The 27,832-nt window shown below is 46.7% G+C and overlaps 2 protein-coding genes across 7 annotated transcripts in view; one reads left to right on the top strand and one right to left on the bottom strand.

Moving 5' to 3' along the window:
• Positions 1–27,282, top strand: part of LOC144330723 (uncharacterized) — an 89,274-nt gene extending 61,992 nt beyond the window's left edge. Inside the window, exons 4-7 of one of the 3 annotated variants that reach the window (XR_013397144.1) lie at positions 18,491–20,144; positions 21,122–22,057; positions 22,561–22,774; positions 26,666–27,282. Coding sequence is in view for 1 of the 3 variants with exons in the window: in XM_077943220.1 (XP_077799346.1) it covers positions 553–682 (130 nt within the window). In the remaining 2 variants the exon portion in view is untranslated. Of the gene's footprint in view, positions 1–552; positions 4,694–18,490; positions 20,145–21,121; positions 22,058–22,560; positions 22,775–26,665 lie in introns of those variants that run through there. The other 2 variants (XR_013397143.1, XM_077943220.1) reach the window with 2 other exon arrangements.
• PEBP4 (phosphatidylethanolamine binding protein 4) overlaps positions 1–27,832 on the bottom strand; it is a 228,894-nt gene that overhangs the window by 132,681 nt on the left and 68,381 nt on the right.

Genomic DNA, 27,832 nt, shown 5'->3' on the forward strand with positions numbered 1-27,832 from the left:
TAATAGACAACGAGTTAACAGATGATTAAAGATGAATTCCATTTGTGTCAGTCACCAGCCAGAGAGAGACGAGAGGCTGTAAGTTCTCAACTCATTATCCAAGGGAGTGCAGCTCTTCCTGGATTTGTGAGGAGTAGGGAGGCAGGGGAGGGCTGTCTGCCTGCTGGGAGTGGAGTATGGGGCGGGCAGGTTGGTGGCGATGTGGGCTGTGCCAGGGGAGGATGAGTGTGTGGGACCAGCTGAGGGGGATAGGAAAGAGGAAATCCTGTGTAGGCTCAGAGAAGGGGAAGTTGTGTGTGTGTGTGTGCTCACTCCTGTGCAGGTGTGTCAGGAGCTGTGCTGTCTGACAGTGCTGTCAGCCCTGCCTGGCTGTTTCCATGCACATGGTCAAATTCCACGTGGAGCCATAAGAAACAGATCAATTTTTGGTAGCCCGAGAAAAATAGGCAGGAGGGAGGAGAGAGAGTTGCAAAGGTGGAGACAGGACCCTTAGTAGTAGCTGTGGCAAGGAGGAAGGAGGGAGAAATTTCCTTTCTTCTGCTGCATTTTCAGGGAAGAGACGATGATGAGTGTCATCAAGAAGAAAGGCAGCTGGGGAAAAAGGCGGACTGCTGAGGGAGCAGAATTGTTTCCCTTTGAAGAACCATCCGATAAAGACAAACATACACTGTCTAGTCTCTAAAGTCTTCTCAGAAGCACTAGCCACTATCATTCAGAGAACCAGATATCCTTACACCATATTCTCCTAATAGAGTCCAGTGGCAGGAATCTGGAAAGCAGTAAGTACCAGCTCCAGGCAGCACGTCCATGGAGCAAGAGGGCAACCCCCAGCCTCTGTCCCCTTGAGATCTTAAAGTGCTTGGGACTGTTAGTTCTGTGCTTGGGATCCTAAAGACTGCAGCAAGAATGGCTGGGTAAGGTCCCAATTGGAAATGAAGATGTACATAAAGCAGTTCTAATAGATGGCTTCAGCATTCTCCATGGCTATTAAACTTTTTCTTATTCATCCTTTAGAAGGTATCGTAATTATTCTCCCATTTTACAAATAGAGAAGCTTTAGAAGGTATTGTAATATTTTTTCTTATTCATCCTTTAGAAGGTATTGTAATTATTCTCCCATTTTACAAATGGAGAAGCTGAGGCACTGAGTAAAACTAGATTATGGCTATCAATGAGTTAATAGATATTAGGTGCCTTCTACTGGGAGATGCGTTTCTGGCATCTAAGACCTGGTTCTTGCCTTCAAGGTGCTTTACAGCGTAGACAGGAAGTGGGACATCCCACTGCACAGGCAGGGAAAGGAAAGCTACCAGCCTGAGGTCAGTTAGAGGGCAGAAAGAGGGGGTGGAAGACATGGCAACTTGGTATTAGCAGCCTTGGTTGAATCTGTTACTTTCCTAATGATAACACACCAGCTCTTCTTGGCATCTTCTGACCCAGACGGTGTTTCCGTGCCCACTGCCAAGTTATCCTGGCTCTGCTGGCAACGCTGATGTGTGGCATTATGCGATTCACGTCCCCAGTGCTGCTGTCACGTTCTCTGACATCCTGGGTGTCACCTGCCATGCTGTCTTGAATATGCTACTTGGCCTGGGGTGTTACAACAACTCTTCACTCTTCACATCTACTTTTTATGCAAAAAAAGGTTAAAGATGTCAAAATCTGATGCTTCTGATTCCTTTCACACAGAGTCAACCCAAGACGTTCACATGTCCATGGCTTTAATCTGTCATTTGTTGCTGTAGAATGCAACTGGTTTGTGAGTGGGGATGGAAGAGAGGACCTGAGTGTACTCCATGAAGGAGGCAGCACATGTGGGCATTTGGTAAATGCTGGGTGGAAAGAAATAGTGATCGAATTAGGGTGGGGGCAGTGAGCATAGAAGAGCTTGTCTATGACTTGTGTTTTACAGTTCACCAAATATGTCCACACATAAGGACTCCTGGATCCCCCAGGAGCCCTGTGATAGAGGAAGATGCCATCCTACCCTTTAAGAAAAAAAAAATCTGTGGCTTAGAAGAAATAAATAATGGGCTTGAGGACTTGCCCAGTGAGTGATTGAGCTGGGATGATTATTGTCCTTCTTCTTACTGCAAGTCTCCCCTGGTTTAGGGTCTGAGTTTATGGGACCCTCCTGAAAACAATGGGGAAGGTGAACAGGCAAGAGTGAATGGGATGAATCCTTGCTGGCCAGCATCTTGAATCAGGACAACCTGACAAAAGGGACTGCCTGATGGTGGGAAGGGACTGAAGAGGGACTGGAAAAGGAACAAAGCCAGGGGCTTCTTGGAGCAAGCTGATCTTCTGGGAGAACTGGGAAGTCAGAGAGCAAAGTCGTGTCCAAACAGCCAGGTGAGGCGTGAGCTGTGATAGGGCCGGGCAGCGCCACTAAGAGGAGTTGTTCTTGGTCTGAAAACATCTCCATGGCAAGTGTGTGTGTGTGTGTGTGTGTGTGTGTGTGTGTGTGTGTGTGTGTGTGATGCTAGAAAGAGCAGAGGCTGTGAGCCTAGCTCTGGCTGTGTAACCTGCCATTTGTGACGTCTAGTCTTAGTTCTTCATTTATACGATGGAGATACTCATCCTTCCTCCCAACATGGTTTGAAGATAAAATGAAATCCGGATGTACGGAGCTATGTCTAGGCTCATAAGCAGGAAGACTGCTGCATATAGTCAGTGTTACTAACAGCCACAGCCTCCCAGGACCTCTGGGAGGGGTAGGAGGAAGGGCCTCTCATTGCAATGTGATCCAAGTTTAGAAAGGAGTTGGAATAGACTTGGGTTCAGACACGGCTTCATGCCATGTCCCACTTCCAGGAAAAGAAACGGGCTTGTTGGAAAAAGAAAACAGACTCAGAAAGCATCTTGGGCATCCAACAGTTCTTAGGAAACAGCATTTGGGCAAACATCATTGAATCAGCAACACTTGGATCCAGTTTCCATTGACAGCCTCACAAACTGAAGATCGAGAGGCGGGGGACCTGGAAAGGCAGCCTCTTCGGGACAACGTCCAAATGGATCTTGCCCCGGGTGACAGTCTCCACTCCCTTCCTCCCCTCCATATTTGGCTTGCACGGTGCCTCTAGTAAGTTCTAACATGCCGGACTCCACTGAGAGTCCTGGGCTTCTGGAACAAGGAGGCAAAAGACCTGGAGGCCAAAGCCGGAACATCTGGCTTTAGTTCCAGGCACACCAGTTATTGGGGCACTGAGGGGCCCTTGTGACTTTGCATTCCAGTTCCTTCTGAGTCGATTCTTGAAAATGAATATACTCCCATCAAGGAAGTGCTTTGGGGCCCTCAGTGAAGCCTACTTAAGGTAGACACTTGGGATTTTGGAACTAGATGATGAGACCCAGAGATCATCTGGTATAACTTTATTACAGCACAGAAGAGGAAACTGAGCTCAAGAAAGCTAAGCAACTTGCCCAACCACAGCAAAAGCAGGGTCTTCTAACTCACATTGCGGTGCTCTCCCAGGGCACCACCCACTGCACATTAGAGTTTCTCAGGTCCTCACACCTGAAGCTGACAACGAGCAGAAAAATCTTCTCTCTTGCTTATCGGAATCCCATTACCCATAGTTGCTGGGAAAAGGGGGCATCAAACAGTTCCCCAGAAAGCACAAGTGAGAACTTGGGGGGAAGAGGGAGCGTGCATCGGCCCTGATAATTGAATCTCGGTGCAAAGAGACAGCCGGATGCACCGCAATTGAGTTAAGTGGAAAATAGCATTTTCGTATTGTTAGGAGCCTTCTCAGTCCAAGGCCCTGATCATTTACTCCGAGCACCTGGTGGTCTTGCACATCTGACCCCAGCGCCCTGCTGAGCCACGGGCCAGGTGGGATCAGCTGCGTGGGGCAGGGAAAGAAATGAATTTTCAATCCCTGGGGACTGCAGTTGGTAGCTCAACAGCCAAGGATTATACAGACCCGGAGAGAATAGGGCACCATCCCTCTGGGGGAGTTATTGAACTCCCAAGCGCTGGTGGGGAGGCGGCAGAGGAAAAAGGGAGAGGGGTTGGAACAGTCTTTACTGGGAATTCCATCACTGAGATTTAATGGACATTCTGTTGCTGGAGATTTGGTCTCTTGCCGATTTCTCTTCCGAATATTTAATTTCAAACTCCTGCCCTCCACCTCCAAAGTATCAACCCCTAGAGTATAGAAGAAGTGAGTTTCTTGTTCTTCTTTGTTTCCCTACCTGTTGTAGTGAGGCAAGAAGTTGCTTTGGCAGAACGACCATGCTCTGATTACATGAACACATTTGCAGATTCCGGCACCCTCCCATCTTCAACGACCATCTCAGGAGCACAAACCTCCCGATTTCTTTCCCGAACCCATGTAAAAAGGAGCAAGCCTGGGTCTCCTTTCCCTCCAAGCCCACCTTTTCTAGTCGTTGGTAAATGAACAGCAGCGAGAAACACACCACAAGAGCGTCCAACCAGAAAGAGCCTAGAAAAAATCTGTTTCCCAACACAAACTTGGTTCCAACGGAGTCTTTTGTGAGTGTGAAGAAAATATGAATTATAGTTCCTGGCCGTGCAAAGTCCTCACTAAAAAGAAAAAAAAAATAAGAAAGAAAGAAAATGCTACATCTGTTTCCATTTCAGTTGCTCACATGTTTAAATACATCGATGAGGCATCCGTCTAAATTTACCAGGTCCTGAGCAATTAAAAATTAAAAAAAAAGACTAAAAGATGATGGCAACGTTTGAAAAATGCAAAATGCTAAGATGCGTGTGTTCGTGTGTTCATTTCTATCACACTGCATTCCTTTGCAATCCTGGCACTCCAGGAAAACTGGAGCAAGGCCTCTAAAAAGGAACAGGGCATCATTAGCACAGCCAGATCCCTATCTTAGCCTGCAGCAATTACCATCCTTCCAAGCGAGCTGCGAAGCGCTTTCATTACTGGGGGACTGAGGGGTCACTCACCTGCAGCCCCCATCTTGGGCTAAAACAAGCATTTTCCGAACTAAGCATTCCAGTTTCATTTCAATCTGTAATTGCTTTGATTTCGGTATGCGTGGCACATGGAGGCTTCATGACTAAGAATTTTATTAGTCAATAAGTTTGCTACTTTGATGAATCATTAGCCCTCGTTTCACTCCTTTCCCATACTGGCCTGAACCAGTGTGACAGATTTCTTTTGTCCTCCTGTGGGGACCAGCGAAAACACCCTGCAAGACCACCTGTCCCAGGGATAATTGGTTTCTCCAGGTCACAGAGGTGGGACAAAATCAGTGGATGTAAACCTGGGGCATTATTTCTGCTTTCATACTAAAGGAAGTCAATGCTGGGCACTGGAGTTTATTGCAGAGCTCTTACATTTATTTAAAGTTTTAATATTTTCAAGCTCCTTAATATCTATTAGCTCAAAGCCCTGTGAAGTAGGTAGGAAGGTGCCCTTCTTTTCAGAGAGACGGTCAAAAAGCTGCTGATCAGAGTTAGGTAGGAACAGAGGGAGCCAGGGCTTCCTACCTCAGTCCTGACGTTCTTTCAATTCTGCAACTTGCCTCACAGCAAATTCCCTTCACAGGAGGAAATCCAGAAGGTGAGCCATTAGGGATACAGAGCTCAAATCCTGGACTCTACTATTGCCTCCTAGAAGCCCAGCGCTCCTTCTTTGGGCCTAATAAATGACGGCCTGAGTCCATGAATGGTTCTGACCAGGAACTTGTCAGGACAAAGGCAAAGAAACGCTTCCTCCAGGCCTTAGGAGGATTTGGGATCCGCAGATGAACAGATCACAGGAGATGCGTCTTGGTTGGGACAACAATTATGCCAACTGCTTATTGTTTTTGATAAACTGGCCACAGATCCTAATTAGCAAGAACGACAAACCTCACCAACGCCAGAATCCAGAGACCATGAGACCAAAAAAAGAAATTCACATAAGAGAAAAAAATAATCCATCCAATATAATCAGTGCCTGCAATGCTGCACACAGATAGGTGCTCTCACAGCCTCACTGCTTAAGAATCTCAGTGCATGACTCCAGGTGCTAGAGGACTGGACATGGCTCTACCCTTCAGGAATTGATCGAGTTACAAAGTCGCTTTGAGATTGGCAGCAGCCTCTAGGTAAGTGAGGAGCCTTGCTGGTGTTTATTTTAACTCCAATTTCCATAGGAGATGAAACCTGACTGGCGACTTCCTTTGTATTTCCCTACGTCTCCCAGGACAAATCTTTTTGCAGAGGGCCTGACCAAAATATGTATATTCACTACGTATCTGCTTCTGGGACACTATCCGGTTTGGCACCCACTCCTCCTACACAACACGCATACACAATAGTATTATAGGGGGAACGATAAAAAGTAGTTGTCTTGCCGTAGGGACCAGTCTCAGGAACGTGCCTGGTGGAAATGAATGTAATCGTGCCTTGATAACAGCTAGGAATACAAACCACCTCCACGACTGCCAGTAAAGGACAGAGAGATAAGCAGGGGCTGGGGCAATGAGGGAGCAAAGGAGTTAATGTCTTTTCTCCCCGTCTTCACTTAGGGAATTTGAATTCTTGATCAAGCGATTTGTCAGGATTGTTGTGTATTTACTGTAATTACAGAACATCAAATGTGCATTGACGTAATTACCATAAATATGTGTAAAGACATTATAACGTGTAATTATGTCATATAATTCTTTAATAAAGCATGCAGAAGAAAAATTACTCTGCACATGCTCAATGCATGTCTTCTCTTGACTCTTTCTACTGAAGGTTTTATTTGCTCCCTCCCCCTCCCTCTTTTCAAATTACAGAGACAGTTTCTCCCATTTAGGATTAACTAGCAGAAGGGTGAGATTAGAACGTGCGTGTGTGTGTGTGTGTGCACGCGCGCACATGCAAGCTTGTCCAAATGAGCATGTATGTGTGTGTTCACACCATGTCTGTTCACGCTATGTTCACACCATGGTCCAGGTGTGAACAGCACACCAGTCTTGCGGTCAGTGTTCCCATGGCTGATACAGAAGCATTTTGTGACCCAGGATCAACTCATCGTCCCTCTCTGCAATTCTCCCACCTGTAATTGCCTGGGTGACCTGTGCCCTGCATGGGGTCACACCCGTGTAGTGACACTGAGAGCTCCTGGGAGAGGGATGCTTGGGAAGATGTTGACATTATTCTGAACCCAGGGAACTTTTGTAAAGATCTGAACAAAAAGTAAAATTCCCCAGATGAGATCGCTAGGGGTGCTCAAGTGGAGCCCAGATTGTTACCAAGATTAGAAGAGATTTAAAGTCCTTCCCCAGCCCTCAGAGAGTCTATTAGATGTGGGGTCTGTGTCATGATCTGCATTTTCACATTCCTTCCTCTGGCCCTGCAGGCCTTTTGGAGGCTGTGCACCCCTGAGGTTAAGGCTTCTGCAGAGAAAATTGCTGGAAGTATTATGTTCCTAGAACTCAGCGTTAAATCAAATGAGAAAGAATGCCCTTATGAGTGCGGAAGACCTTCCCAATGATGATACCAAAATCAAAATTATAAACGAAAATGACTTATTAGACTATGCAAAAAGGTACAATTCCTCTACATACAAATACCATAAATATAGTAAAAAGCAGCCAGGCATGATAGCTCACGCCTGTAATCCCAGCACTTTAGGAGGCCAAAGGGGAAGAATTGTGTGGGCTTAGCAATTTGAAACCAGCCTAGACAACAAAGTGAGATCCCATTTTTACAAAAAAATTTTAAAATTAGCCAGGTATGGTGGCACACGCCTGTACTGCCAATTACTTAGGAGGCTGAGGCAGGAGGAGGATGGCTTGAGCCTAGGAGGTTGAGGCTGCAGTGAACCATGTTTGCATCACTGCACTCCAGCCTGGGCGAGGGTGAGACCCTGTCTCAAAAAAAAAAAAAAAAAAAAAAAAAAAGGAACCTAATATAATAAAAAGCAAACAAAAGACCAAGAAAATAATTGGCAAATATATGATGAAGGGGATAATATACCTAATGTACTAAAAAGCTCTGACCAATCAGTAAGAAAAAAGTCTAAATAGAAAAAATGGGCAACAATGGATAGAAAAATCACAAAATAAGTACACACGGCCAAAAAGCACATGAAAAAATAACCAGCCTAATTTATAATCAATTAGAGTACTATCTTTTTCTTGTCAAATTGGTAATTATTTTAACAAATTAAAAAAATACAACGTTGATGAAATGTTGACAGTATGATAATAGAAATTGGGTTTTCTTGGGACAAGTCTGGCAATGAATATCAAAAACCTTGAAAAGGGCTGAGAGAGGTGGCTCACACCTGTAATCCCAGCACTTGGGGAGGCCGAGGCAGGCAGATTACTTGAGGCCAGGAGTTCAAGACCGGCCAGGCTAACATGGCGAAACCCCGTCTCTACTAAAAACACAAAAATTAGCCAGGCATAGTGGTGCATGCCTATAATCTCAGCTGCTGGGGAGGCTGAGGCACGAGAATTGCTTAAGCCCAGAAGAAGAGGTTTCTGTGAACCGAGATTGCCTCATTACACTCCAGCCTGGGCAATAGAGGGAAACTGTCTCTCAAATAAATAAATAAATACAAACATAAAAAACCTTGAAAAGGTACATACCTTTTGATCTATTAGTTCCTCTTCTAGGATCTTACCCTCAGAAATTAAAAATAAAGTCAAAGATTTAGTCTAAGTTTCCCTGACACCAAATTATTTATAATAGTGAAAGTAAAACGTCCCCAGAAACAACCCAATGTCCAACAAAGGGGAACTGGTTAAATGAAGTAAGAGTCCGAACTCCACAGAACATAATTCAGCCATTAAAAATGATAGGTGAGTGTCTGATGACATGAACTGATGCATTATTACGTTAAAAAAACAGAAAATTATAAGCTAGTATGTGAAGTAAGATACAATTGATAGGTATAAAAACATAGAGGAATTTATACTACGATATTAATACTGGCTTATCTTTTAGTGTGGGAGTAGAGACATTTAATTTTTTCACTTTCTTTAAAAAAAAAATCTGGGTAGTCCAAATTTTTATAGTGAACATTTGGGCTACCTTAACAAATGGAATCTACACACACACGCACACACAAACACACAGTTACTCACTCACACATTTTGGTTTAATACCCTGAGGCAGTTTACAGACAAAGCATCTATACCATATGAGGCTCCATCACCTACCAAAGGCTATACACTTCTGTCAGCCTCTTGCTCCCTATCACCCATTCCAGAAACATTTGTGGCCAGAGCCAAGTTCTTGAAGGACCGGCAGGAATGGAAGAATCAGTGCACAGTATATGCTAACTTTTAAGCGGCAAGTGAGTTTCACAGCAAGCAAACAGCAGAACTGGAATTGGAAGCTAAGATGACCGCAGGCCAGGAGCTGGCCTGGGTTGGTAGAGTTCTTGAACCCAGAACTGATGTGATGAGTCTTTCATCTGAAGTCACAGGAGAACCTGAAGTTGGGGGAGCAAGGACAGTTGATTCTGGTGGGATGCAGAGTCCAAGACCAAAGAGGGAGGTGGAAGTGGGTTACTAAACAGAAAAGCCAGGAGACGGTATCAAATACCGAAGCATTCCTCATAAGCTTTTCTCTCTATCTATCTCACTTTGTACATGACATGGTTAAGGCAGCATACCGAGTCAGGGAGCAGTGAGCTGTGGAGATGAACAGGGGGCAAGGGATGGGGAGCAAGAGGAGAGCTGTCCATGAGAACTACCTGCAATAGTAGGAATTGTCCGTCTCCTGACTTACATGCCCCTGGGGTGCATGGTGTGTTGGGCGATGCTTCATGGACCATCCACAGGGCAAACTCTTTGTTGCTATCCCAACCATCTCCTCCACCATTTTTCAGAGCATGGAGACCATGGGGTAGAATTCTTCTAGGTGACAAAGGCTGAGGCATTTTGTTCTTGCTGCTGTTATAACTAAGACGGGGTCCTCTCCACGTCCCAGTGAGAAGGGCTAGCTTCAGTAGCACCCACAGACCCAGCTAGTTAAAGAGGGATAGTGTGGGTGTTGAAATGGTAAAAGGAATCATCCATCTTCCTGCATTTCTTCTTAAGTTCCTTTCTCAGATGTTGGGCAGCAAAATAGTGAGGGCATCTGAGGAGTGTAGCTGTTTTTAGCAATGTGGCTTAAGAAAGGAGGTAACATGGCCTGGTTAAGGCTTAGGGTTAACCACAGGTTAACCCTTATCATCAATCTCAGAATGAGAATTTCCTTCTTCTCTTTTCATTTTGGTAAACGCAGAGATAAGGAGCATACAGAGTATATCCTCACTGTCAAATGCTTGGCCCCACCATCCTGGGAGAATGCAGAGTATTAAGTATCTCATCCTGTTACTCAGATTTCAAAGTATGGCATCCTCTCTACCCCATTCATCTTCTCAATACCCTTAGAAAGCAAGAAAGGGATAATTAGACTCATCTTAGAGATTAAAAAACTGAGACTTTGAGATGACAACTGAAACCTAAAAGTCTCATGTTAAATAAATAACAGAGGCTGGGCGTGGTAGTTCACACCTGTAATCCCAACACTTTGGGAGGCTGAGGCAGGTGGATCACTTGAGGCCAGGAGTGCAAGACCAGCCTGGCCAACATGGTGAAACCCCGTCTTTACTAAAAATACAAAAATTAGCTAGGCATGGTGGCGGGTGCCTGTAGTCCCAGCTACTTGAGAGGCTGAGGCAGGAGAATCACTTGAACCTGAGAGGCAGAGGTTGCAGTGAGCCAAGATTGCACCACTGCACTCCAGTCTGGGTGACAGAGCGAGACTCTGTCTCAAGCAACAACAACAACAACAACAAAACAGAACTACATAGAAGGGACTACCTGTGGTCATCTGGTTTGGACTCCATTTAGAAGTCAGCATGGCATGGGTGTCCCCATACCACCCAAACATTTCAAAAAACCCAACATGCTGAACTCATTTCTACTTTCAATAAGTAAACTTTTGTCTTAGGCTGAGAGAAACCCAGCCTATAAAGCAAACTACGGCAGCAGCACCTATCTACCAGGGAACACTATTACATGGCCATCAGACTCCCCTGTGGAGCCTGCATCCCAGGAGAAAGTCAAAGATGGAAAATCCAAGTAGCTTCTGAGGCAGAGCCAGTAATTCGCCAAGTGGTGAGCTTGCAGCACTGAGGTTGCTTACAACTATTCAATTGGAAAAAAGTCAGGCTCATCAGGCTGGAATCTCATTAGTTTCCCTTAGTGAGCTGGAGCTTGAATACTCCAGGGGGGTCAGTCCAAAACAAAGCCAGCAGAGAAAGCAGCCAGAAGTGTCCAGGTGCAATGGGCCGTCTCTGGCCCAGATGAGATGAGCCTCGAGACCTATTTAGCAGAAGAGGTTGGGTTGGGATAGAACTGAGACAGCAGCTTGGCACACTGGTCCACAGAGTACCTATGACAGCTGTCTAGTAGCCAAGATTGAGAATATTAGAAGACCTACTTCAGCAATGTATGGAATCAAAGCCTAAATTTTAAACTCCGCACTCCTTGACATGGCATTCGAGGCCCATCTGGTCTCCATCCTGCCTCATCTCCTATAATGTCCCTCCCTGTACTTTAAGTTTGGGCCCTATCAGTCCAGCATCCTTTCCTTGAATACAACCTACACTCTTATGCCTCTCTATCTTGCCTTACATCTTTGTTTTTGTAGATCCCTTCCCTATCTTTTTAAAAAATATTGTCTTTGGGAGGTTGAGGAAGGAGAATCACTTGAGCCCAGGAGTTGTCTGTCCCTGGGCAACATAGGGAGACCCCATCTCTACCAAAAATTTAAAAATTAACTGGGCATGATGGTGTGCGCCTGTAGTCTCAGCTATTCTGGAGACTGAGGTGAGAGGACCGCTTGAGCCTAGCAGTCAAGGCTGCAATGAGCTATGATCATGTCTCTGTGCTCCAGCCTGGGTGACAGAGTGAGACTCTGTCTCAAAAAAGAGAAAAAGAAGGAAAAAAAAATATATATATATGGTACCAGAATACACACATCACACAATTTGCCATCCTCGCCATTTTTCAGTGCCCAATTCAGTAGTCTTAGGGACATTCACATTGATATGCAACTGATCTCCAGAATGCTTTCCATTTTGCAAAACTGAAACTCTTTACCCATTAAACAATGCCCTTTTCCCTCTCCCCCCAGCTCCTGGCAACAACCATTCTGCTTTCTGTCTATGAATTTGACTCCTCTAGGTATCTTGCCTAAGTAGAATGGTACAGTACCTGTCTTTTTGTGACTGGTTTATTTCACTTAGCATAATGTCCTCAAGTTCCATCCATGTGGTAGTATGGGCCAGGATTCCCTTCCTCTTTAAGGCTGAATAATCTTCCACTGTGTGGATATACCACGTTGTGTTTATGCATTCCATCTTTTTTGCCCTCTCAAAATCTGACTCTACCTTTGAAGCTTAAAACCCAGGATGGAACTTTAGTACTCCATGGAACTTTCCTCAAGACCCTCCATTACAAGCCAGTCACATATAAAGATCTTTTGAACATCTGTTCTGTGCCAGGCAACAGGGACACAACAATAAGTAGCCACAGTCTCCCTGCATGGTCCATCCAAGCCCAGCTTACTGAGCACACTGCAGGTGACTCGGTGACAGCCCTGACTGTCCATGTTCATGACACTGTGCTGCCAGGAGGTCTACTTAATGGTTTCCGTATTAGTCATCTCATTTGGAAGCTCTTGAGGACCCGGGCCACATTTGATCTCAGTATCCCCAGTGCCCAGCACAGTGTATTGAACATAGAAAATGCTCAATAAATAATTGTTAAAATAGAATTAAATTTGTACTCCTTGGAATGTAGGGATTCTTGACTTCTAAGTGACTGGCCAGTTGACACAATAAGTTGGAAGTCAGTGCCCACCGATTGCCAGAGCTGCTACCTGGTTCTTGTCCAGGGCCTCAGGTTTTGATTCCAAGCCCTCACCAGTGGAGTGGAGAACTTTATAGAAGAATTTCACTTTAGCCTACTGAAGTCAGCAGAGGGAGAAGTGGAGGTTCAATGTGCCCTATTACAGCTAATAATAATAGCTCAGCGTTTCATGCTCTTTCCATGTACCAGACTTTCCAAGGGCTTTCCATAGACTAATTGAATCCTCACAACAAGCCTAAGAGATAGGTTTTTAGCTAGGATAGATAAATATCGACTACTATCCCCATTTCATAAATGATACAACTGAGGCCCAGAGAGGCTACACACCTTATCTGCTGAATACAGAGGAAATTAAGTCATACGGCCAGAATGCAAATGCAGGCAGGCAAACTCTCAATCCTGAGCTATTCTCCTGGACTTTCTGTGGCAAGACTTGGCAGAGATTACATTTAGCAGAACTCATTGGAGAATCTCTTTAAAACATTAAAAGGGGGCTTGACCAGGGCTCTGTGATGCCAGGGATCTATTTTCTGTTTTGGCTCTCATTCTGAGTCTTGCAGCCCTTCTGGATTCTGAATTTCCTTAGGTCCAAAGGATGTCAACTTGATTAAAGAGAAATATCAAGAACTAAGAACTTCTCTTGACAGAGAGGTGTGGGGTAGGGGTGGTGGACAGGAGAAAATGAAAAGAAACAGAGAGAAAATGGGTTCGGTTGCCACTTTTAATAACCTAGACTCAATCTTGTACTTTAGTGATAAGATCTTAGGAACAATTTGTGAGGAGGGTTTGAGCGGCATACTGGTTGGATCGGGAGCACGAAGTCATTCTCTCTCTCCCCATTAAGTCTGAACCCTGAATTAATTTCTCCTGCATGTTTAGCTAGCACCAAGTGAGTGATGCCAATACAAAAGCGGCCACTTAATCAGGAGTATTGATGGGGAGAAGAGAAAGAAAAGATCAAAAGCACTCCAGCTGAACTGAAGGTATGGGGCGACAGCAGATCCCAGGGAAAGCTGGTAGCATTGTTCATGAAGCCACGGGAGTTGGAGGCCTGGGATCCATCCTCAATCTTCCCCTAACCACACAAGTAACTCAATCTCTGGATCTCAGAAAAATTCAAGCCGGAATTAGTACCCCCATTATATCTTCCAGCAATAACATTCTATGATTCCATAGCCTAGCCAATTATCTACAGGAGTATCTCGTCTGCATAAAAAATGGAACTGTTCTCTTAAATGAAGTATGTTTTCCTGCCCCAGAAGAGTGATTCAGCAATTAATGACAGGGTCACTGATTCCCTCCCTAAGTATCTAAGACTTAAGGGAAGGGACTAAGGGAAGATTTCACAGGATCCGAAAACAGCAACTTGTGTAGATCAGCCCGGAGAGGAGCTGGAAGTACAGTCATAACAAGTATAGGATAGAGGGCTCTGGCAGTATTCAGAGCAATTACTATTTATTGAGCATTTACTAGGTACCTGACACCATTCTAAATGCTTTAACACAAACTCTTTTAAGTTTCACAAGGACTCTCATATATATTCAATCTATAGGTGAGAAAACTGAGGTTTCAAAGGGCTGAATAAGTCACAACCTCTCTATGGCCACACAGCTAGCAGGAGTGGAGGTACTGGGGTGCAACCTAGACCAGGGCCCACCCTCATAACCTTTTTTTCTTTTTTTTTGAGACGGAGTCTCATTCTGTCACCCAGGCTGGAGTGCAGTGGTGTGATCTCAGCTCACTGCAAGCTCCGCCTCCCGGGTTCACGCCATTCTCCTGCCTCAGCCTCCCAAGTAGCTGGGACTACAGGCGCCCGCCACCGCGCCCGGCTAGTTTTTTGTATTTTTAGTAGAGACGAGTTTCACCATGTTAGCCAGGATGTTCTCGATCTCCTGACCTCGTGATCCGCCCACCTCAGCCTCCCAAAGTGCTGGGATTACAGTAACCTCTTCTTTTATTGTCACAACAGACTGGGATTTAATACTGGAAAGATGACCCTGGATGCTGTTGGCAGTGAAAGACGGCTGTGAAAATGTCCAGGCACAATAATAATAGCATGGAGAATGAGATGCACGAAGGCCCCACATTCCTACTGTCCCAGTAGACAAAGTTGCTGAATGCAGGGGAGTCCCTCATGCTCCCTTCCTCTCTGTGTGTCCTAAGGGCCATTATCCAAGCCCATCTTCTGCACAGCTGGCTCCAGCTGGAACACAATTCAGGTGTTCAAAAAATGACACTATAATTTTTTGGTTGGAAAGCAGGGCCTGAAACTGGTAAGGAGGCTTCCTACAGCTTCTGAAGCCTCAGTCATAGATAGTTGGCAGCATTTTCTGATTTATGGTGAAGGGCGTGGAGGGAGGGTTAGCTTCTGCCTGAAGTGTGCACAGGGCTTTTGATGAAGATGAACAGTGGTTACGGTCCTGCCTCCCTGCATCCTTCTATCTCTATACGCCTCAGATACCAGGAGAGTACTCCCCACCCCTTCCCATTGCTCTGATCTGTTCAACGCACATTCATTCATAAGCTCAGACAGGCACTGTGTGCATCGTTGCTAGTTGCCATGGCAGAGACAGAGGGTGGGTCTCTGCCCTCCAGGAGTACCAAGTGTCCAGCACAAAAGAAAAAAGAGTTCCATCTACGCGGTGATACCCTGGCTGAAGGACTAGGGAGATGTTAGGGCTGCCTAACAGCATGCTACAGGAGAAAAGAAGGGTGTGTCACTCTGGATCTCCAGTTAAGGAACTGTCAAATGTTTCTCAAATGCACGCTGTCCTCTCCAAGACACTTCTCCACGACGTCTGGTCCGGACTTTTATTATCTGTTTCCCGGACTACTGTAAGGGCTTCCGAACCCATCAAGCCTACCCTCCTCACAGCCACCAGAATGATCTACTTAAAACTCCAGTCTGACCAGATCCTCTCCAGCCCCGCCTCCCTCCTGGGCACACAGAACATCTTCACCTCCAACTTCATACTGCTTTTTTCTGAACCTCACGCTTCTGTTCATAAACTGCCCTCAGGCCCCCTGCTTTTTGCATGATTAATTCCAATCTCAATTATAGTCTCAGCTCAGGTGTCACCTAGGATGCCTTACTTGATTATCAACAGGACAAACACAGGACCAGCCCCTTCCCTCCCTTGCCCGGGAGAGAGTTCTGTGCCCTTATGACATTATGGGCAGAAACAGCTCCGTGGGGCCACCTATTTGTATTGTGATGGTCTGCTTCTAGGCTCACCTCTTCAGCTCTTTGAGGACAGGGACTGTGTGATCTCTGAACCTAACCCAGGACCCAGCACTGACTTGAGAGGAGTGAGAAGGCTCTGGTGAAGACAGAACCACCAATAGGCCACAGGAGACGAGGGGTTCTGTCCCAGCTGGATCCCATCCGCATACCCTAACCCCATGCCTCAATTTCCTCCAGGAGAAAGTGTGGGGGAGGGGTGAGGAGGAGCAGTAGGAATCGAAGTGACTCGGAGGAAGCGGCTTCCATTCATTAGCATTTGTAAAGGGCTCTGAGCGCTGCAGATGGAAGCTGCTCCGCCAGGCAGCTTGTTAGGACTAAAAATAGAGTTGTGTAGCACCTTCTCGGCAGAGAGCTCAGGAAAGGGTGGAAGGGGTGAGAAAATAGGTAGCCAGAGGTGGAAGTAGGTGACCAAGTCCTAGCGGGTAGTGCACACCACAGTAAACCACCACGGGGGCCGCTGGGCACCGCCGAGCGCCAGGCTGGTGAACTGACCCAGAGCGCGCACCATCTGTGTGGGAAGGTCGGGGCAGGGGACCCAGGGCGGGATGGCGGTGCCGGACCCTGATGAGGTCCCTTCACAGCCACCAGGGGGTAGGGGTGCGGGGCAGGTAGCGTGAGGGGGCAGGCGGCGGGGCCAAGGTGTAGGTCACCAGGCGGGGACCTGCGGGGCCAGACGCGGAGCCCTGGTTGCGGGGTCGGGGTAGACAGAAGGGCTGGGGCGGCCCGGGGAAGAAAGAACCAGTGCTGGACGGGGCTGGGGGCCCACGTTCTCCTGTGACTCAGGTCTGACTCAATGCCATTTCTGAAACAGCCTGGGGGGCGGCGGGGAGGGGGAGGGAAGGTGTTTTTGCGAAAATGACAAAACAACTCCTTGCTCAGGGCAGCCCGGGAAGAGCGGCGGGCGGATGGGAATCACCCCGGGTCCCCCTGCGGCGTCTCCCGCTGCCCACCCACGGGCGGTGACGGTGGCGGTGGCGGCGGCGGCGGCGGCGGCAGCGGGACCCGGGGCCTGGCTGCGCGCTTCACCTGCGCCTCCCGGGCGCCGGGCGGGGGCCGCACTTTCTCCGCCGCGAGGTGGAGCGCGCCGCCGCCCCCCGGCCGCGCCGCAAGAAGGAGCCTCGGGGAAGAGCTAAAAAAGGCAAGGCGCTGCTGCCGGTGCCGGTGCAGCAGCCGCCGGGGAAGGAATTCCCTCCGCCCGGGCGCACGCGGCCCCCCGCCCCCGCCCCATCCTGCTCAGAAAAGCTTCGGATGCTGCCCGGGAGGAGGAGGCAAAGGAAGACTCCGTTCCAGCCACCTCCCGCCGCCCGGATCCCACAGGAAAGGGGAGAGGAATCTCCCCACCGGATCTGGTGGGCGGAAGACGGGCCACGCGGGAAGGAGATCGGCGGCCACTTCCCGGGGCGCGAGCGGCGGCGCCTAGAGGGCCCCCCACCCGGGCTCGAACTCCAGCCAAGAATGAGCGCAGGGCGCACCCCGGCTGTCCCAGCTCGGGCACCCCAAGCCCACAGCTCCCACTCAGGACACGCGCCCCGAGGTGTGGCCCGGTGCCGGGCGGTGCTGCCGGGAGAGCGCGCAGCCCCCAGCCGGCCGCGCCAGCGCTGCGCCCACTCTATTCTCTCCCAAACCCAGGGCATCATCGACTCCAGGCCTGTCCCCTTCAGAGCCAGAGACGAGCCCCAAGAAATCAGTAAATAACTTCACTTGCCAAATTTTAGTTTTCAGAGCAGGTCCACGACATCGTCTTGCTTGCCTCACAGTCACCCTGGCGTCTCCATTTGACAAATGAAGAAATGGAAGCCTAAGAAAACTTAATTATTGACCTGCGTTAGCTAATATATGTAAGACACAAGGCCACGCAGGCCAATCTTGGGTCCTGTGGTTCAGGAACTTTCATCTGGTCCTTTTCGCTGAGTATCGTTCTCCGGGGTCTTTTCAAGCATTTCACATTTTGGGGATGCCTGTTATGTACCCAGCAAGACGCTGAGGACAGAGAGATGAACAACAGCCACTCTCTGACCTCAAGGAACTCACAGTCCGGTGAGAAAGAGAGAAAACAAAATTACAGATTAAAATATGCTGTAAACCACACTGTTCTAAACACGGAAACAGATTCAGTAACTTGCCTAGGTCTCAGTATTGTAGTGGTGCCACCAGGATTTGAACCCAGACAGTCTGACTCCAGAGGCCACCCACACATAACCACTATACTAAACTGCTTCTTTTGTGCCTAACTATATAGCCTCAGGTGGGGGCGGGGGTGGGGGGAAAGCAAATCACAAAACAGTATGTACAGTATGCTCCCAATTAAAATACATATAAACATACAGGAAAAAAAACAACAACAGAATATATGTCAAAATGATGAGTGATTTTTTTCTTCTTCTTCTTCTTTTTTTTTTTTTATAGGCGCCTTATTTTTCTTCACGGAACATGAATTTTATAAGAAAAAAAGCAATGAATGTTATTAAAATACAGCTTGAATGCAAAGCTTCCAAAAGGTGGTGATGTGTGAGTTTGCCCTAGTGGAAGTGGAGGAGCTGGTCCGGCTGGGAGATGGGGAAGGGGACCCCAGGAAGGAGAATTTTGTACCCCAGCTGTGCAAAGGAAAGGCAGGAGCATAGAGGTGGGTTGAAGAAATTGCAAGTAAATCTGTGTGATAGAAATGAAGAGGGGAAAGGGTGCAGGAGATGAGGCCTCAAATCACATTTCTGGGGAAGCCCCTCGAGTAGGTAATTCCAGACCCCTAATATCCTAAAATCTGCCCTTTCCCTTGAGGACCTAAGAGAGCCATCCCGGAGTGGGCTGAGATTCCTGAAAGTTATTATTGTGTTATAAATCTTTTTCTATCTTTGGAGGTGAAAAAGCTGGATGTAGGACATTAGACTCTGTCAACATATTTGGGTCAGAAGGTGCCAAAGTGCTGGGTGGAGATCATTGAGGACGGGCTGTTACCATGCACATTTTCATTAATCGGGCCCGCTTCATAACTCAGGTTTACTCTTGCTCAGATCCGAGCTTGCAAAGACGTCTTGTCAATAACCCCCCAGCCTTTGTGCCGTTCTGCCCATCTCCCGGAGGTCTCCTTAGCACACCAGCTTATTAAAGCACTAGATTTTCAGGTTGCAGAAGGCAGGTCTTGTCCTCCACACCTGGTCCAGCTTCTCAAATTGCCCTGGTTCCCCCTTTCCATGCTGGGGAACCCTGGACAAAGGCCAGTTCACTGCCCTTCCCCATCCTGGCTCCAGCCTTCTTGGAAGCAAGCCCGACCCCTCCTCCAACCCCACCCCAAGAGTTGCAGCATTCAGTGCACAGAATGCAGACTAGCAGCTTCTCCGCAGATTCCGAGTTCCAAGCTGGAAATAGAGGGGCCTTTGCTCACGTCATTGCATGAAATTCACCATCTGCCACTTCAACAAGAGAGACTCAGGGATGTTGAATGTGAAAACTCGGCTCTTGCTTGGGCAGTTGACTGGATTTCAGGGTGAGGACCACATCTGGCACATTAACCCTGGGACCTGGGTTACCAATATTAGACATTTGGCCTGACACTGGTCCAATAGGTGATGATCCCATAGTTACAGATCACCTTTTAAACAGACACCTCTGTGCATGCAGAGACCATAGGTAATAGGACCTAGCCCAGCCCGGCTGGCAGGAGTCCAGGGTAGATTTGGCTGCTTGATAAGTGACTGCGGACAGAGTTGAAGCCACTGCCTCAGACACTGGGGGTGGGTCCCCCTCTGTTTAGCTGCCTTGTCAGTGGAGAGGGAAGACAGACAGACCATGAGGAGCCATTGTGATCATCTTTGCGAGTGGGAAATGTCTATGCTCTTTCTGCTGGAGAAGGGAAGACACCTTGGTTTTCTCTTACTGCTTTTTAGCAGTGAGCAATCAAGGTGTTTGGGGATTTGTCTTTGTGATTGTCTCTTTAGTGTGATTTTTGGTAGCCTGGATTTGTTCGCCTGCTTTCAAGCCTCCAGGGAGTCTCAGAAAAGCTGCTTTCCTCTGGGTGTGCCTGGTGTGTGTGCTGCCTGCCTGCATTCTCTCCAACTCCCCCCCAGTAAGTCCTGGGTAGAGGTAGGGGTGGGAGGAATTGGGTTTTATTTTTCCGTTTTATTCCCCACGGAACTCAGCCCAATTTCATATACACAAACAACCCTGAACTTTAAACCCATCTGTCCAACATCTGTGTGCCTGACCTCTCCAGCAGGATGTCAAACCGTGTAAACAAAACATGTCCCCCTGACCCCTAAACCTGCTCCTATCCATCTCAGCTAAGGACGACTCCATCCTTCCAGTGGTTCCGGTCAAAAATTTTGACATCATCTGGGATTCCTCTTTCTCTCACCCCCATATCGAATCTAGCAGGAAATCCCATTGGCTTGACATCTGACCACGTCTCACCAACTTCACCTCCTCTGTCATCTCCTACCTCGATTATTACACTGGCCTCCTTCCTTCCATTTGGGCATCCTGGGCAGCCTGTTTTCAACATGGTAGCCAGAGAAGTCGTGTTCAAACCTAAGTGAGGTCATCTCGCTCCTCTACTCAAATCCTTCCCATGGCTCCCCATTTCTCTCTGAGCAAAAGCCACCAGACCCTACAGGATCTGCATCTACCACCCCCAAATCATCCTACATCTTTCTTCTCCACGCTACTCATTCCAGCCACACTGGCCTCCTTGCAGTTCCTCACACACACCAGGCACTCCCCTGCCTCGTGGCCTTTGTACTGGCTGGCCCCTCTGCCTTCTTTCTCTGCCTTCTTGGCTCCATCTTCATCCACTTTGCTTAAATATCCCTTTCTCAGTGAAGCCCCCTGTGCCATCCTATTCATGTTGTAAATGTTCCCTGTGCCAGGGCCTCTTGTCTCCCTTTTCCTGCTCTTACACTGGACTGGGTTCCAGATTGCTGTACAGTATACTTGTGTGTGTTTTTCCCTATATGTCTCTATGTTTGTTTATTTATTGTTGTGTATGTCTCCCCTACCAGAAAGTGAGCTCCACAAGACGTGGGGCTTTGACTCTTTCCTTCACAGATGCATCCTCGGGACTTAGTGCTGGGCACAGTGCAACTGTTTAAAGAATAAACAAATGTGGGTTCAAAGTGAAAGGTGGTCACAGGCTCATGGACTTTCCCCAGGAAGCCATGCTCCCCCACAGCTGCTCTTGTTTTTGGCACCTCTTTCATAAGGAGCTGTGAATCTGCTGGACACACAGGAAGAGGGAACAAAATTGAATGGGGCCACAGACTGAGAGAAAATACCCATGGAGAAAGACATACTTGATAAAGGACTGGGATCTGAAACATACAAAGAACTCTGAAAACACAACCATAGGAAAATGAATAACCCAATTAAAAAATGGGCAAAAGATCTGAACGGACACCTCACCAAAGAAGATACACAGGTCCCAAAGAAGCATATGAAAAGGTGCTCATGATATGTCACTAGGGAATTGCAAATTAAAACAATAATGACATACCACTACACACCTATTGGAATGGCCCAAATCCAGAACACTGACAACATTAAATGCTGGTGAGGATGTGGAGCCCCAGGAACTCTCATTCGTTGCTGGTGGGAATGCAAGATGAGATATCTGCCTTCAAAGACAGCTTGGCAGTTTCTCAAAAAACTAAGGATACTCTTACCATACAATCCAGCAGTCATGCTCCTTGATATTTACCTAAAGGACTTGAAAACTTAGGTTTCAAGACACAAAACCTGCACCAGCCAGCCTGGAACAAATCCAGGTTTCATACAAAAACCTGCACACAGATGTTTATTCATAATTGCTAAAACTTGGAAGCAACCAAAATGTCAATGAATGGTTAAATGCACTGTGGCACATCCTTGCAATGAAATATTATTCAGCACTGAAAAGCAATGAGCTATCAAGACATGAAAAGACACAGAGAAATCTTAAATGCATACTACTAAGTGAAAGAAGCCAATTTAAAAAGGTTACATGTGGTAAGATCCTAATTATACAACATTCTCAAAAAGGCAAAACTGTGGAGATACTAACAGATCAGCGGTCGCCAGGGGTCAAGAGTGAGGGAGGGGATGACTGGGTGGAGCACAGAGGATTTTTAGATAGTGAAATTGCTCTGTATGATATTACAATGGTGAAGACTCGTCATTATACATTTATCTAAACCCACAGAATGTACAACACCAAGAGTGTAACCTAATGTAAACTATGGGCGTTGGGTGAGAATGACATGTCAGTGTAGGTTCATCAGTTGTAACAAATGCACCCCTCTGGTGGGGGATGTTGATAGTGAGTGGTGGGCAGTGGGGGAATAGGAGGAGTCGGGGTGTATGTGGGAACTTTCTGCAGCTTCTGCTCAGTTTTGCTGGGTACCAAAAACTGCTCTAAAAAGTAAAGTCTGTTGAGAAAAAGTTGAATGAGACGTAGGTCTTTTCAAACAGTAGATCTTCAGGCTCTAAATGGCTACTTCTCACCTCTCCAGAGAAGCCCTTGGGGCCTCTGCCAGAGAAGGGGTTTTGTTCTGGAACAACCTTCATCTCAAGATTCTCAGGATCAAAGATGGCCCTAGATGAAGGTGGAAAGGGAACGTTCTGGAGGATCCTCTGCAGATGCACTTGGACTTCTTTCCTGCTCAACCCAGGAAAATAAAAGAAAGACTTCCTGTTGCTACCCCTGACCGCCAATCCCAAAGTCAGGTAAAGCAGGATCCTTTAATCCATTGAAATGCTGCTGGGCCCTGGTGGTGAGGTGTCGGGGGTGGGTGGAAAGAGAAGCAGGAAGAGCTGGGATAGGTGACCCCAGAAAGCAGGAGCAAAAGTCCAGCCTCTGCCTAGAAGCCAACGTCAAACAACCTACTGGTTTCTCTCTGACAGCCGTTCTGTCCTCAAGACAGTTCCCCTCCAGGCTTGGGCCCGCATTTTGTACCCCCATCACTGCTGTAGGAAATGTAGTTTCATTTCTGCCCATGGGCACTAAAGGACCTAGGAAGACCTCTCTGGAATAGTAATAGTCACTACAGATTTAGCTCCTCGTCCTGTACTAAGCGATTTACATATATCATCATAATGAGTCCCCATTACATTCTTTTTTTTTCATTTTTATTTTTATTTAAATAGGATTTGGGGTACAGGTGGTTTTTGGTTACACGGATAAGTTCTTTAGTAGTGATTTCTGGGATTTTTTTTTTTTTTTTTTTTTTTTTAAATTTTTGAGATGGAGTCTCACTCTGTTGCTGGGCTGGAGTGCAGTGGTGCGATCTTGGCTCACTGCAACCTCCAACTCCCTGGTTCACGCCATTCTCCTGCCTCAGCCTCCTGAGTAGCTGGGACTACAGGCACACGCCACCATGCCCAGCTAATTTTTGTATTTTTAGTAGAGATGGGTTTCACTATGTTGACCAGCAGGATGGTGTTGATCTCCTGACCTGATCCACCTGCCTCGGCCTCCCAAAGGGCTGGAATTACAGGCGCGAGCCACCGTGCCCGGCCTGATTTCTGGGATTTTAGTGCACCTGTCACCCAAGTAGTGTACGCTGTACCCAGTATGTAGTCTTTTATCCCTCACTCCCAACCTCCCCCCGCAAGTCCCCAAATCCATTATATCACTCTTATGCCTTTGCATCCTCATAGTTTAGCTCCCACTTATAAATGAAAACATATGATATTTGGTTTTCCATTCCTGAGTTATTTCACTTAGAATAATCCAAGTTGCTATGAAAGACATTACTTCATTCCTTTCCACGGCTGGGTAGTATCCCATGGTATAGATACACCATATTTTGTTTATCTGCTCAGTGGCCTAAAACATTCTTATAAGTATGACATATGTATGAAATCAAGTAGCTTAAGGCAACACAGCTAGAAAATGATGGAGTCAGGATTTGGACCTGGGTCTTTTTAACTCTACCATCTACCGTCAGTAGAGTTAAGTCATGTGTGTACTACACAGTGGCCCTTGGGCAAGAGGGTGACTAAAATCCAGCCCCTGTCCCCCTTGCCAAGCCATGCCTCCTGGCCTAGCGATGAATCAGGCCAAGAGGCAGGACCCTTTTTTGCAGTTTGCACAAAGGTGCTGAGGATGCTGGCTGCAGCCCTGTGCAGTGCAGCCTGCTCTCTGGGACTTGCTGGGGCCATGACCTTTTCTGTTAGGACAAGGGAAAGGGAAAGAAACTGAGAGTCTTTTGTTCAGTACCCGGAAAAATGAAGAGGCAGAAAAGTATTCTTTCCGATGCTGTAAATGACAAAGGCATTGCCTTCAACGATTTTAAGTTTTTCTGACTGTTTACTCTTAGCTACTTTGATTTTCTAACTAAAACTTTAAAATTTTTGTTTTTGAGACAGACTCTTGCTCTGTCACCCAGGCTGGAGCGCAGTGGCACGATCTGGGCTCACTGCAACTTCTGCCTCCTGGATTCAAGCGATTCTCCTGCCTCAGCCTCCTGAGTAGCTGGGACTACAGGCATGCGCCACCACACCCAACTAATTTTTGTATTTTTAGTAGAGACGGGGTTTCCCCATATTGGTCAGGCTGGTCTCGAACTCCTGACATCAGGTTATCTGCCTGCCTCGGCCTCCCAAAGTGCTGGGATTACAGGTGTGAGCCACTACGCCTAGCCTAAATTTTGATTCCTGACTTCCAGGGTATTTTTACTAGATCAGGGAAGATTAGACATAGAAAGGAGAGTATTCTTATAGGTGAAGTCAAATTACAGCCTAAACTGAGTAAGTTCTCACCGAAATCATTCTTCCCTGGGTGAGTATAAAGAGAAAGGGGCTGGAGAATCTCCCGAAGCTGGTTAAGTTATTGGCAAGACTGCACCTGTATTGGTGTTTTTAAACCCATTACAGTCTTAGTTATATTTTTCTTCTTTGTCTTCATTGTCAGCCATGGAGGAAAGGATGCGATGAAAAGATGTCTTAGGAGACAACATTATATTTTTCCATTGAAGTTAAGTTCACCACGATAGCATTTAAAGTAACCCTGCTGGCCAGGCACAGTGGCTCATGCCTGTAACCCCAGTACTTTGGGAGCTCAAGGCGAGGAGGATTGCTTGAAGCCAGGAGACCAGCCTGGGCAACATACTGAGATACTATCTGTACAAAAAAGTAAAAAAAAAAAAAAAAAAAAAAAAAAAAAAATTAGCTGGGCTTTGTGGCACAGACTTGTAGTCCCAGCTACTCAGGGGGGCTGAGGTGGGAGGATCGCTCAAGCCCAGGTGTTCAAGGCTGCAGTGAGCCATGATTGTGTCACTGCACTCCAGCCTGGGTGACAGAGTGAGACTCTGTCTCAAAAATAAACAAACAATCGAACAAAGTAACCCTGTGAATTGAGCTGTGGATTAAACATACTATACTCACTGTAACATCATCATTGCCTGCTTGAGAAATTCATGCTGTCCTTAACATACTGGTACTCATTTTAATTCCTGGGGACATTACTTGCAGCTTGATGGGTACATGGGGAATGTTGGTCGGGGTGTAGGGGGGAGTCCCAGATCTTGACCTTGGAGGTGTTAGGGGAGATTTCAGAGTACCCCTAGTGTGTGAACTTCAGGATTTGTAGGATTGGGGCCCCTCAGCTGGCTGGTTAACACATCTGTCCTTAGCTCTAGGGGCAGTCAGTTTGCTAAGCAAATGGAAGTGAAAAGCCAAACACAGCAAAAAAAATTCCAGGTCTTGACATCTTGGTCTTCCTAACTAGCTGTGTGTGTGTGGAGCCCACCCCGCAGCAGCTGTGGCCTTGGGGAAAGTGTGCAGGCCCCCACAACACAGACGCCAGAAGCCCCGACTTGTGCAGCTCAAAAGCCTGAGGAACTTCAGTTAAAAGAAAATAAGGTTAGAATAGTAGAAAGGGAAAGAAGTCGAAAGCCCCTATTTAAGTACCTGGGAAAATGAAGAGGAAAAAAAAAAATTATTATTTCAATTACTATGAAAATGTATTTTATTAGAAGATGGGGATTCATCATTGACACTCAAAAGCCCGAAAAGCAATATCCCGCACTATAATACCCCTGTCTCCATGCAGGGAGAATGAGTTATTAAATTGGAAGATGAATGTTTTGCAGTTCAGTTAACTGCATCTGTTAAAAAAGAAATAGTTATAAACTTGCTGTGGGCCCCCAAACCCTCCCCACTAAAGCTGTCTTTTGCCAGCCCCCAGCCCCTCTGTATCTTCAAGGATTTTGACATGACGCCCCTTTCACATTTCTATGGCGTATGAAAATTCAGGAGTAAGAAAGAAAAAAAGTCAGCAAATTAAATGCAAACCAGAGGTTTTTATTATTATTATTTTAAAAAACCAGTTGCATATGGTTCAATTGTGGCAAAGTGCGACAATGTAAATGCAGTGCATTCTTATGTATAACAGCTTTTCCTCCGCTCCCATGGCAGCCTCAATAACGCAGCGCTTCTGTTCTGCATGAATAAATATGTATAAAATGTAATGCTGCAAAGAAATAAAATCCGATAACTGAAAGATACCATTGCTTAGATTCCGGGAGCAACATGAGGCATCAGCTTTTCTGATTCTTTGGTATTTATGTGAGGAGCCATTGAAATGATAATTTGGAATTTATTATTTTTTTTCAGGGGCAAGTAATTTCCAGCTGTCCATTGGGGCTTTAAGAAATGGAGGTTCTGGTGGTCTACCTGCCCATCCTGTTTTCTGGGTGGGGTCTGTGGCTTCTTCTCTGCTTCTCCATTCAGCCTATATACTCACGGCCTGACCATCCTCTTCCTTCGCCACCTCAGGAGTCAGCCTCGTTAGTGAAATAATGAATTTAGCCCTCCGAGCCAGCTGTGCTTTTTCACCCCCGAGACTCATGTGCCTGATGAGTTGCAAGCTCAACACAATTCCCTGCTCACAAAAGGGGAACTCCACTCTTTCCTCTCTCTAGTCTTGAAATCACATAGGATAGTATTTTAGTAATGAGGGATATGTGAGCCTCTTTTATTTTCTTTTTCCCCTTTCTTCTTTAACTTTTATTTTAGGTTCAGGGGTACAAGTGAAGGTTTGTTACATAGGTGAACTCGTGTCATGGGAGCTTGTTGTGCGGATTACTTCATCACCCAGCTATTAAACCCAGTACTTTATCTTTTCTGCTCCTCTCCCTCCTCCCACCTTCCCCCTCGAATAGACCCCAGTATCTGTTGTTCTGAGCCCCCCCTCAACCTTTTTTTTAATAAAAGAGGAAACTGCTTACAAACTTTGGCACTTCTTGTCCCTAAGATAAATACTTGGGACCCTGCTTCACAGTTAGTCTTGACTTAGTTCCCTGTCGTCTGCGAAGGTTGAAGCTGGGAATTATTAGGGTCCAGGTTGTCTAGTTCCAGTCCCCAAGGCTTTCACAAACTGGCCCCAGCCTACCCTTCCTGCCTGTCACCCACCCGGCACTGTCCAGAAACCCTGCGAAGTCTCAAGCCACACCTCTACTTGCACCCTGGGCTTTCCAGATTGTGGTATTGCATTGCGGCTTCCTTCTACTAGCAGCGCTTTTTCTAGATTTAGAATTTTTAGCCTTCAAGATTCGGCTCAGATGTTACCTGTTCTTTTTTTTTTTTTTTTTTTTTGAGGCAGACTCTCACTCTGTCGCCCAGGCTGAAGTGCAGTAGTGCAATCTTGGCTCACTGCAACCTTAGCCTCCCGGGTTCAAGTGATTCTTGTGCTTCAGCCACTGGAGTAGCTGGGATTACAGGTATGCGCCACCATGCACGACTGATTTTGGTACTTTTAATAGAAATGGGGTTTCGCCATGT

Source organism: Macaca mulatta, chromosome 8 (assembly GCF_049350105.2).
Source record: "Macaca mulatta isolate MMU2019108-1 chromosome 8, T2T-MMU8v2.0, whole genome shotgun sequence".
NCBI classification, from domain to species: domain Eukaryota; kingdom Metazoa; phylum Chordata; class Mammalia; order Primates; family Cercopithecidae; genus Macaca; species Macaca mulatta.